Source organism: Rhinoraja longicauda, chromosome 6 (genome assembly GCF_053455715.1).
Source record: "Rhinoraja longicauda isolate Sanriku21f chromosome 6, sRhiLon1.1, whole genome shotgun sequence".
Lineage (NCBI taxonomy): Eukaryota > Metazoa > Chordata > Chondrichthyes > Rajiformes > Arhynchobatidae > Rhinoraja > Rhinoraja longicauda.
In genome coordinates, this window is record NC_135958.1 from 31,130,819 (window position 1) to 31,143,853 (window position 13,035).

General features: G+C 41.5%; 1 protein-coding gene across 3 annotated transcripts in view; it reads right to left on the minus strand.

The window, feature by feature from the left end:
• Positions 1-13,035, minus strand: part of LOC144594356 (hepatocyte nuclear factor 4-beta-like) — a 58,339-nt gene that overhangs the window by 27,014 nt on the left and 18,290 nt on the right. For all 3 annotated transcript variants that reach the window (XM_078400751.1, XM_078400750.1, XM_078400752.1), the window contains 2 exons: positions 11,344-11,518; positions 3,331-3,425 (listed from right to left, as the gene is read on the minus strand). In XM_078400751.1, the coding sequence (XP_078256877.1) occupies positions 3,331-3,425; positions 11,344-11,518 (270 nt within the window). The remainder of the gene's footprint in view (positions 1-3,330; positions 3,426-11,343; positions 11,519-13,035) is intronic.

The window sequence follows — 13,035 nt, forward strand, 5'->3', positions numbered from 1 at the left end:
AATGAAGTTAATTTCATTGTATAATCGAAGATCGCAAGAAAATGATAAATGTTACAAGGAGGGAAGGCAGTAGGAACACAGTATTATTATAACTCATATTTCTAAGAGAATCAATAGAATAAGATGACGGTCTTGCAGAATGTATGTTTAATATTTCATCACACTGAAGACAATAAACTGCTACCTTTTCTCATTGTAAGCATTTACAGAGATCAATTCCCAGTGAGTGGCCTAAAGTGCGTCAGACTTCATGAAATGTATTTGTAAGGAAGAAAGAAAGGCATCGTGCAAGATGGACTCGGGTTAAAATGCACCAGATTTCGAGGCAGTGAATGTAACAGGCATTGGCTCGGTGTCCTGGTCAAAAGGGCTGTCTTGGCCCCAATACCAGCTGCCTGAGAAATAGCTGATCTGATAATGGGGTCAGACAAGACTGCCTACAACAGATGTTCATTCTGCTGTAAATAGCAATGAGGAGCCAATTGCCTGTTTTACAGCCCTTTAGAGAAATTAAGGGGCAGGAAAGGAATAGGATGAGACATCAAAGAAGATGACAAATGAAAGGAGAAACTGGGTGAGGGAAAAAGACACAGCTGGCAAACTTTCATTGTACATAATAGGTTCAGTATAGTATAACTAGTTGATGATGGATGATGCAAAACCCATTAATTTAGCACAAGATAAGTTCTACTGCACAGATGGAACATGCAAGCTGTTATGAAAGCTGTTATTCCATTTTTCATGCCACACTGAGAGAAATAAATGTATGATTACCTTGTCTGACCAGCCCAGTGAAATGGATGGGGAAACTGATTTCCATAAGATGATAAGTGATAGGAGTAGAATTAGGCCATTCAGCCCATCAAGTCCACTCTGCCATTCAATCATGGCTGATCTATCTCTCCCTCCTAACCCCATTCTCCTGCCTTCTCCCCATAACCTCTAACACCCATACTATATAAGAATCTATCTATCTCTGCCTTAACTATATCCACTGACTTTGTCTCCACAACCTTCTGTGGCAAAGAATTCCACAGCTTCCCCATCTTTAACTGATGCTATGACTGTACATTATTCAAGCACCAGGTGAAAGGACAACATTCAGGCTGGAGGTCTGTGACCAGTGGAGTTCCGCAGGGATTTCTGCTGGGACCTCTGCTGTTAGTGATATAAATAAATGACTTGGTCGTAATGTGTAGATGACTTGGTTAGTAAGTTTGCAGATAACATCAAGATTGCTGGGGTCGCAGACTGGTCGAGATGTCAAAGTATACAGCAGGATATAGATCGGCTACAGAAATGAGTGGAGAAATGGCAGATGGAGTTTAATCTAAGTGAATGTTAGGTGTTGCACTTTGGGAGGTTGAATTATTAGGGGAAAATGTATAATTAATGGCATAATCTGTAACAGCATTGATGTACAGAGGGATATTGGTTTCAAGACCATAACTCTGTGAAAGTGGCAATACAAGTAGGTAGACTGGTGAAGAAGGCATATAGCATGCTGCCTTCATCATTCAGGGAATTTAGTATAGAAGCTGGAACGTTATGTTGCAGTTGTGCAAGATGCTGGTGAGGATGAACTTGGAGTATTGTGTTCAGCTTTGTTAATCTGCCGTATGAAAAATGCCATTAAGCTGGAAAGAATGCAGAGAAGATGTTGGCAGGACTCAAGAAGCTGAGCAGTAGGGAGAGGTTAGGCAGGTTAGCACATTATTCCTTGGAGCACAAGATCTTGAGGTGACCTTATAGAGGTGTATAAAATCACGATGAACATAAACAGGGTAAATGCACAGTCTTTTTTTCCATAGGGTAGTAGAGAATCAAGAACTAAAGGACATCGGTTTAAGGCGCGAGAGCAATGATTTAATAGGAATCTGATGGGTAACTTTTTCACACAGAGTGTGATCAGTATATGCAATAAGCTACCAGAGGAAATACAATAACAACATTTAAAAATCATTTGTACAGGCACATGGAAAGGAAAGGTTCAGAGGTATATGTGCCAATCAAAGGCAAATGGGACTAATAATTTAGATGAAGCACCTTGGTTAGCATGGATGTGTTAGGATGAAGAGACTATTGAATCCATAACTTAAAGGGAGGGTCTTTTGACTCATGCTATCCATGCTGCGTTTTAAAAATCAATTACATAAATGACCTTGTTTTTTTCAACCTAACCCAGCAAATTTTTCTGAGTCAAGTCAATATGGTCAGTGCAGCTATACAACAATACAAATCATTACAATGTAATTAGACTGCAGATGCATTTGGGTGGCACAGTGGCTAGTAAATCTGCTGCCTCACCGCACCAGAACCCCTCGGTCAATCATGATCTCAGATATTGTCTATGTGGAATTTATGCAGTCTCCTTGTGACCGCATGGGTTTCCTCCAGGTTTCCACCCACATCCCAAAGACTGACAGGTTTGTAGGTTAATTGGTCCTCTGCAAAATGCCTCTAGTGTTCAGGGAGTGGATGAGACAGTTGGTCTAACAGAAGTAGTGTGAACAGGTGATCGATAGTTGGTGTGAAATCGGCGGGCCAAAGTGCCTGTTTCCATGCTGTTTTGTTCGATATTTGTAGACACTTTGAAACATGATGGATTTGACTGAAGAATGGTTTGAATTCATCCAATTGAATTCATCCATATTCATACAAATGACTTATTTTATCTATGTTGTGAATCCCAGTAACATGCTACCATCTATCTTAGCACGCAATGCATTCACCAAATAATTTGTTCAGCACAACATTTATTTGCACAAGCAAATTAATAGGAGGGTACGGTACTATTAATTTGCTTGTGCAAATAAATATTGTGCTGAACAAATTATTTGGTGAATGGATTGTTCATAAAACAGTCTTTAACTACAAATTTTGACAAGAGATGTGCATGGAAACACTAATCAAGCAACAATGGTCTGATTTGGAAACCTCCAGGGAAATTTAAGCAATTTATGATAAAGAAAACTATTTCTTTCAAAGGTTTGGGGGAAAAAGCAGGAGAACGGGATTGAGAGGGAAAAATAGATTATCCATGATTGAATGGTGGAATAGACTCAATGGGCCAAGTGGCCTAATTCTGCTCCTATAACTTATTTATGCAAGAATGGACCAGGTGTGAATTTACATGCCAGAAAGTGGAAATAACAGACTCTCCTCTCTCAGGCCAACATTGGATGGAAAGAGCTGCTCTGGTGACATTTAATCACTTACGAGTGGCAGTGCTTGTAATAATCTGGCTGCTTCATGTCTGCTGCTCATGTATCAGGGAGAAAACATCAATTTAATACAGATGTCGCTGGAGAACACCATAATTGTCCTTACCTTCCTTCCTCATCCCAGCCCTGAAGCACTTTTTGAGTCTGCAATATCGACATTGGTTTCTTTTGTCCTTGTCGATCACGCACTGCCTGTTGAACCTGTAGACGGGGAAGATGATAGCGATTATTTCATCTGTTCAAGTGTTATTTCAATTATTATCTTTTGACCATACCGGACTTTAAAAATTGGTGCTAAAACCTGTCGACTCTTGCATGCAGTCTCAGTGGACTGCTTCTATGCTCTTTGTACTATAAGGGATTGTGCTTAGGTATGGCAATGTTTAACTGAACTGTCTGCTAAAAATGTCTTTCTGTACATCTGATAATAAAGAACCATTGAACCATTTCCCACAAGAAATAAAGTACAGGACTTTAAACTGTCATTGCACTGTCGCCCAATTTGCCTTTCACACTGCGAGAAATAATTTAAATAAAGGCCAAAGGATGAAAAATATTTATATGGAGAAGCAAGGAATTGCAAATGCTGGAATCTAGAGAAAGACGTAAAGTAATGGAGTAAGCAGGTCAGGCAGCGTCTGTGGAGGGGACGGATAGGGAACGTTTTGGGTCGGGACCCTTTTAGTTTAGTTTAGAGATATAGTGCGGAAACAGGCCCTTCAGCCCACCGAGTCTGCACCGACCAGCAATCCCCGCACAATAACACTATCCTACACACACAAGGGACAATTTACACATACACCAAGCCTACATACCTGTACATCTTTTGGAATGTGGAAGGAAACTGAAGATATCGGAGAAAACCCACGTGCTCACGGGGAGAACGTACAAACTCCGTACAGACAGCACCCCAGTAGTCAGGATGGAACCCGGGACTCTGGCGTTGCAAGCGCTGTAAGGCAGAAACTCTGCCACTGCTCCACCATGCCGCTGTTCTTCAGACAGATTGCAGTAAAGGTGGGGGAGATCACTGGGAAAGAGATGGGGGCAGGACATAGCCTAGCAGAGATAGGTATTTTGGCTTGAAATCAGATAGGCAAGTCACCTTAATTTAGTAATATTGTATGCACAGGTAAATCACTGAGCGATCTCATACTTGTGATTGCCTATCTTCATGCGTAATTCTGAAAAAGAACATCTCTAAAGCCAGAGACCCAGGTTCAATCCTGACCTTGGTTGCTGTCTGTGTGGAGTTTACATGTTTTCACTGTGACTGCATGGGTTTCTGCAGGGTACTCTGATTTCCTCCCACATCCCAAAGACATGCAGGTTTGCAGGTTAAATCGCCTCTGCAACATTGTCCCCACTGTATGGGAGTGGATGCGTAAATGGGATAACATGGAAGTAGCGTGAATGGGTGATGAATGGTAGGCATGGACTCGGTGGGGCAAAGGGCCTGTTTCCAAGTTGTATCACTAAACTGAATTAAACCAAACTAAACTAAACTTTATAAAAAATGAACTCTATTGAGGCAGCCTAAGTGATACACATGGAGACTGAAGGTATATGCAGAAAGGTTCCTGAATGGCTTAATATTAATCTTTTGTTAGGTTCTTCACATGGTAGTCATATGCACAGGCTACACATTCATCTTTCCAATATAAATGTCACCACCACGTCAAACCTACGCTGGGCTAAAATGTTCTGATGGGCAATGTCAGCATTGGTATGTGGAATGAGAATTTCTCAGATTTGTTGTTATTGGAAAATAGTATGGTTATTACTCTTTTAGGAGGAAAGAAATCTTGAACATACTTGAATTTGTTCAACACTTCAGTATACAAGAACTTCCTAAAGTAGTTCAAAGCTTATTAAATAAAAATCAAAAATCTGAGATTAAAATAAAAACAAAAGATGTTAGAAGTGCTTGGGAGGTCAGGCCATATCTGTGGGGAGAGAAACATAGTTAATATATCAGGTTGAAAACCCTTTGATAGAATGAGTCTTCGGGCTGAAATGTTCACTTTCCACACATGCAGCTTGGCCTATTGTATAGCCTGTTAAGTATGTTTGCTGCTGTAATGTAAGATAACATAGCAAGGTCTCATAGCCAGGTAATCTATTTCTAGAAACGCTATTTAATGGATGAATTCTGGTGAGGACACTGGAAGATCTTTAGTTTTAGTATTGGAAACAACCCCTTCTAATCTCTAAATCTAAATCTAAATCTTCGGCCCACTGAGTCCACGCCGACCATCGATCATCCATTCACACCAGTTCTATGTTATTCCATTTTCTCATCCATTTCCTACACACTAGGAGCAATTTATAGAGGCCAATTAACTATAAAGCTGCAGGTCTTTGAGATGTGGGAAGAAACTGCAGCACCCGGAGGAGACCCATGTGGTCACAAGGAGAACGTGCAAACTGCACTCAGAGAGCACCCAAGGTCAGCATCGAAACCAAGTCTCTGGCACGGTGAGGCAGCAGCTCTACCAACTATGCCTCTGTACCTTTCAGGTTTCTCTCTTTTCCTTTTCTTCAAATGGTACCATGTAATTATTTGCATCTAAATGAAATATTTTAAAAATCTGTCACAGCTTCTTTTACTGTTTAAACATAAAATATAGATGAGTAGAGCAAAGGAATGGGCCCTTAAGCCCATCATGTCTGTGCTGGCAATTGCGCCAAATTAAACTAATCCCATATACCTATGCGTTGTTCTATATCCCTCTGTTCGCTGCCTGTTGCTATCATATCTGCTTCCACCATCTCCCCTGATAGTGTATTCAAGGCACCAACCACTCTCTATGTAAAAATATGAAGCTTGCCTCATAAATTTCCTTTAAACTTTCCCCTCTCACTTTAAAGCTATGTCCTCTAGTATTTGATACCGACCAAGATACCCCATTAACGTTCATCCCACCTGCCTGCGTTTGGCCTATGTTCCTCTAAACCAGGGGTCGGCAACCTACGGCAATCAAAAGAAACATAGAAACATAGAAAATAGGTGCAGAAGGAGGCCATTCGGCCCTTCAAGCCAGCACCTCCATTCATTGTGATCATGGTTGATCATCCACAATCCAACTTGCGCCCAACTTCTCCCCACATCCCTTGATTCCACCAGACCCCAGAGCTCTATCTAACTCTCTCTTAAATTCATCCAGTGATTTCTCTCCCTCAGTGGCAGAGAGTTCCACAAATTCACAACTCTCTGGGTGAAAAAGTTCATTCTCACCTCAGTTTTAAATGGCCTCCCCTTTATTCTAAGACTGTGGCCCCTGGTTCTGGACTCCCCCAATATTGGGAACATTTTTCCTGCATCTAGCTTGTCCAGTCCTTTTATAATTTTATATGTCTCTATAAGATCTCCTCTCATCCTTCTAAACTGCAGTGAATACAAGCCCAGTCTTTCCAATCTTTCCTCGTATGACAGTCCCGCCATCCCAGGGATCAATCTCGTGAACCTATGCTGCACTGCCTCAATTACAAGGATGTCCTTCCTCAAATTAGACCAAAACTGACACAATACTCCAGATGTGGTCTTACCAGGGCCCTATACAACTGCAGAAGAACCTCTTTACTCCTATACTGAAATCCTCTCGTTATGAAGGCTATTATTGGAATATTATTGGAACACAGCCATGCATGAGGTGGGGGTGAGCTGCCAGCAATCCGGCCACTCACGGGGGAAGCGGTCGTCCACTGGGCTGTGGTACACCACCGACATTCACTAACCCTCCCACCCCCAGCCGCCTCCAACACGCGGACCCGAGTCCGGGCAAACGCGAACGGGATGGGCATTGCCTCTGATCACTCAGCCTCAGAGTTGGGAGGGAACGATGTTGACAGCTCACAATAGCAAGGAATAAAATGTGCCCTCGTTTTTAATTTTACTTTCACGAGATCAGAGCTGTGCCTTCACTTGTCTAGCTGTTCAATATTGTTTTGCAGAACACAATGTAGAAACGAGGGGTTTCCAAAAAAAGACACAAAGTGCTGGAGTAACTCAGCGGGTCAGGCAGCATCTGTGGAGAACATGATAGGTGATGTTTTGGGTCAGGAACAACACATTTGCAGTGACACTATAGCTGTGCTAAAAGAATACAATATACGTCGACATTACCAGACTATTTGAGAACCGGATTAACTAATGCTCATTTAAATAGTCTATTGCTTTTGGCATCAACAAATGTGAACCCCCAATATTGATAAGCTTTTAAACAGCAAAAAAGCATTAGGTTTCTCAATGATTTATTAAATATTTAAATTGAAACAAACGATTCCTTTTTTATGTGGACTTTCCACTTTTGAATAATGAATGTTTAAAATGTTTACATTGTAAAGTTTCCTTGTATTTTTACAAATTAAAAAGATTTTTAATAGAAATAAATTATGAATTAAATACGTTTTTAATCACAAATGGTGAACCTTGGTTAAGGACAAATCGTTTTATAAGTTTTAGCCTTTAATTCTTTTAAGCAAAATATAATAAGTTGTGTTTTAATAAAATAGGTATATTTTTTTCTTTTTTATGTAAACTACTGCTTGTTCATTAATTCATGATGCGGCCCGCAGTAACAAAAAGGTTGCCCACCCCTGCTCTAAACCTTTCCGATCCATATTCCTGTTCGAAGGCTGATGAATAAAATATTTTGTTCCAAAGAGAGTCGGTAGTATAAGCTAGAGGGATATCTGGGTGTGTTTTATACTTGACATTGAATGGATTTACTTGTCACAGAGGGTCCTATGGGGGGGATATCTTTCTCCTGTATCCCAATGCTGAATTTGTTATATGTGTAGGCACACTTAATGCCCTCTCTACAATTGCCAAAAAAATCTTTCTGTTGCAGCATGATATTTTACATTATGATTCTGAAAATTGCCTTGAAGGTTGATGCTCCAACTGTAGTTGAAACCTTAGCGAGAGGGTCATAGAGTCATATAGCATGAAAACAGGTCCTTCAGCTCAATGTGCCCACACCGACCAACATGTCCCATCTGCACTAGTTCCACCTGCCAGCATTTGGTTCATTTCCCTCCAAACCTGTCCTATCCATGTACCTGTCTAACTGTTTCTTAAATGTTGGAATAGTTCCTGCCTCAACTATCTCCTCTGGCAGCTTGTTCCATACATCCACCACCCTTTGTGTGAAAAGGTTAGCCCTCAGATTCCTATTAAATCTTTCCCCCTTCACCTTAAACCTATGTCTTCTGGTTCTCAATCCCCATTCTCTGGGCAAGTGACTCTGTGCATCTTCCCGATCTATTCCTCTCATAATCTTATAAACCTCTATAAGATCACCCCTCATCCTCCTGTGCTCCAAGGAATAGAGATCCAGCCTACTCAACCTAAATCCTCATAAAGTCTTTTATGCCCCCGTTCCAGCTTAACAACATATCACTTATAGATAGATTATATGAGGGCACAACCCTTTCATTTTTGAGCCAGATTTCAAGGTGCAACTTTATCAGGCCACAAAGCGCCTTTTTATGTTGGAAGGATAATTCTCAAACTCTAACAAACATGTTTATTATTTTATAACCTGGATATACTGTTGTACAGGAACAAACAAGTGTGTTAACTGTTTGTGGCGCCTTGAATTGATAATTCCAGCAATGGTTGCTTCATCTGTCTAAATCACAAAGACTTTATTGTGCCCTTTTATTAGTTATTGAAGTCCAGTATAGCCCTATCATACCAAGCTGCACTTTAAGAAGTAGAGGAGGTCAGAATGGAGGGAATCAGCTTCCCTGGATAATGGTTGGTGTGATTCATCATACATAATGCCACTCCAACGATCAGGAACTAATGGAAAGCAAATCTTTCAGAATATAAACATGGTATTAATATGAAGCGTGCTCCATTACTTTCTGATGCATAAAGGCCTGGTGGGGTACTGCGCCACAGCAACCAGAAGGTCCTACTTTGAGCTGAGTTAGTAGATCTCAACAGGTCTAGTGCTAATGTATTGCCTACAATATCACTGGGCCAAGGGAGGTAAAGGCTCTCTCAGTTTCCCGTCCTTAATCATTAACCAGTGAATCATCAGATTACAAAACATATTAATAATTATACAAGGCAATCTCATAGTTTGTTCAGAAAAAGATACATAGTGTTGGAGTATCTCAGCGGGTCAGGCAGCATCCCTGGACGACATAGATAGGTGACGTTTTGTGTAGGGACTCTTCAGGCTTCATTTTCTACGCTATTTCTGATTTAACTTTTTGTCTACTGATTTGATTAGATATTTAAATTCCCTAAACCTATCCACCCCTTCCCAATCTGCAAATGACACCTCCCCAAAGGGCAGGGAAAGGCCATCAAGAGATTAAAATGTATAGATAGACACAAAATGCAGGTGTGACAGCGGAACAGGCATCAATCATCTCTGGAGAGAAGGAAAGGGTGATGTTTCGGGTTGAGACCCGACTTCAGACTGTAATTGAAAATCTAAACTGAAGAAGCTGAAAATCTAAATAAAATGAAAATACTGGGAACATCCAGCATGTCAAGCAGCATCTGTGGAGAATGAAGCAGTTAATATTGGAAGACTAGGATCTTTCATTAGAACTGGGGAAAAAGAGAACATAAACAGTTTAGACAACAGCGAAGGTCACAATTGTAGAATCACAATGCTATTCAGCGTTGAAATAAGCCCTTTGACCTAACTGAAGTAGTGCCACTATCCCTACAATATCCCTATCCCTACAATATCCTTTCAAACCTTTTCTATCCACGTACCTGCCCAAGTGTCTTTTAAATGTCATTATTCGACCTACAGTATTTCTCTGACAACTCATTCCATGTATGTGGAAAATACATCTGTGTGGAAAAAGGTGCCCCTCGGGCCCCTTTTAAACCTTCCCCTCTCACATTAAACCTATGCCCTCTAGTTTTAGATTCCTCTACCCTAGGGAAAAGACTGTAGCTGCTCACCTTAGCTGGGATGGGTAGAACAAAAGAAGTATCTTGGATAGGGTGAGACCAGATGTACTGAGGTGGCAGTTAAGTAGCAGTAGTGATCTGGTTAAACATTCATTTGTGTGACGTGTGGATAATGGTAAAGCAAGCAGACATGCCCAGCAGTCCAGACCAAACAGTAATGAAGAAAATCCAAGCCACAATGAAGGCAAGCAGAATTGGGAAATGTTGATGCGGATAGATAAAAGAGCAAGTTATCTGAAGTTGCAGAATCCAGCATTGCAGGCTACAAGATGGAAGTTGAGGTGTTGTCCCTCGAGCCTTTGTTGAGCCTTGTAACGGTTTTGGAAGAGATACTTCTGTCCTGAATTGATTTTATTCATGAAGGACAAAGCACTGTACGTGGCATAGACTCGAGGTCCCCTCAGTGAAGCTGAGGCATTGTTGATTTTAATCATGACTCTAGTTACGATGGTTCCGCCAAGATGCAGGACAGAACACCGCAAGAGATCCATCTTCCCTGTGGCTATCAAACTTTACAATTCCTTCCCCTTCTGTCATGAGGTAGACTGAGACGGAGACTGAGCCTGACTACCCCCCCCCCCCCACCCCCCTCCCTAATCTTTGTACATCTCCCAAGCCTTTCCACTCGTCACTTTAATTTCATGTTTCATGTATCGGCTTGTACTCGCTAGAATTTAGAAGATTGAGGGGGGATCTTATAGAAACTTACAAAATTCTTAAGGGGTTGGACAGGCTAGATGCAGGAAGATTGTTCCCAATGTTGGGGAAGTCGAGAACAAGGGGTCACAGTTTAAGGATAAGGGGGAAGTCTTTTAGGACCGAGATGAGAACGTTTTTTTTCACACAGAGAGTGGTGAATCTGTGGAATTCTCTGCCACAGAAGGTAGTTGAGGCCAGTTCATTGGCTATACTTAAGAGGGAGTTAGATGTTGCCCTTATGGCTAAAGGGATCAGGGGGATATGGAGAGAAGGCAGGTACGGGATACTGAGTTGGATGATTAGCCATGATCATATTGAATGGCGGTGCAGGCTCGAAGGGCCGAATGGCCTACTCCTGCACCTATTTTCTATGTTTCTATGTATCTTGTGTTTTATGACTGTTGGCAGATCAATCTCCCTCCTGGGATAAATAAAGTTGTATCGTTACCCAAAGCTCAGCGTGAAGCACACCTGCATGAGTAGACGTGATTTTTCCGAACGCTTCTCCTGAAGAAACCTTTGCACCCGTCGCAGCTGGAAGCTCCGTAGTGTTTCCCTGTCGCACGGTCGCCACAGATTGAGCACAAGGCTGTAACACCATTGTTCATCAACACTTCGATGTGGCTGGCATCTGTTGGAACACTCTCTAAGAGACAAAAATAATAAATGCATACAGACATCAAATTTTTAATCACTAAAAGAGTTCACCAACATAACATTGAGAAAACCTCCCCGTATCAAACTCCATATTCTCCAATAACTGTCTGATGTCCTGAAGAGAAATATGTCTTTTTTATCCAGTCTGGCCTCATAGGTTCATAAGTCATTGGAACAGTAGTAGGCCATTCAGCCCATCGAGTCTATGCCACCATTCAATCATGGCTGATCTATCTTTCCATCTCAACCCCATTCTCCTGCCTTCTCCCCATAACCCCTTGACACCCTCATCAATTGAGTATCTGTCAGACTCCACTTTAAAAATACCCAAATACGGCCTCCACAGCTGTCCATGGCAATGAATTCCACAGATTCACTACCTTCTGGCTACAGAAATTCCTCCTCATCTCCTTTCTAAAAGTACATCTGTGGCATATCTGTGGCCTATCTGTGATTCAGGCACCAAAGCAATGTGGTTGATTGTGAACTGCCACCAAACCTGCCAAAAAAGCCACTCAGTTACACCACATGTTTAGGACAAAGTATAACAAGAACATCACACAGACATCTGTGGTTCAAGAAGGCAATGCCTCATCATGGACAAAGGATATTTAATCTGAAATCTTAACGGCTTCTCTACCCACAAATGTAGTATGATCTGCTGAGTATTTTCAGAATTTACTGCTTTTTGTGGAGTTTTAAAAATCATCATTAAAAACATGCAGTTTTTAAAAAAATGTTCAACTCATTAGTATCCAAGGATAGGTATTGGTGCTGGTCTTAACAACAACTCCCATATCTCACAAGAGAACAAAAGGTGAAGACCTTATTTGACTACCAATTCCTAATAAGATTAGTCTGGAACAGCATCACAATATTGGCTCCTCGTTAAGCCTGATTGTTACATTAACATTGCACAATCTTTTTTGTCAGTAGTAAGACACATGCTGACTTGTAATCTCACTCTGTGGTAGATAGGAACTCGCCCGCATCTGAATCCACCATTGTTGATTTCATCCTCCTAAATGGTGAACACCCGTTTGTTGGGAGTTCCTTGTGTGACATAATGAGGTTAGGTGGCAATGAACGGTGTGAAAGGAACTGCAGATGCTAGTTTATACCGAAGATAGACACAAAATGCTGGAGTAAATCAGTAGCATCTCTGGAGAGCAGTAGAGACTGCATGGATTTTACTTGGACTTTACTTTGGAGATACAGCACAGAATTAGGCCCTTCGGCCCACGCAGTCCACACCAACCAACTATTGCCCCGTACACTAACACTATCCCACACACTATGGACAATTTACAATTTTTTACCGACGCCAATTAACCAACAAATCTGTAGGTCTTTGGAGTGTGGGAAGAAACTGGAGCACCTGGAGAAAAACCATGCAGTCACAGGGAGAACATGCAAACTCCAAACAGACAGCACCTGTAATCAGGATCAAACCCTACCTCTGGTGCTGTGAGGCAGCAACTCTACCACTGCGCCATGGTGCCGCAA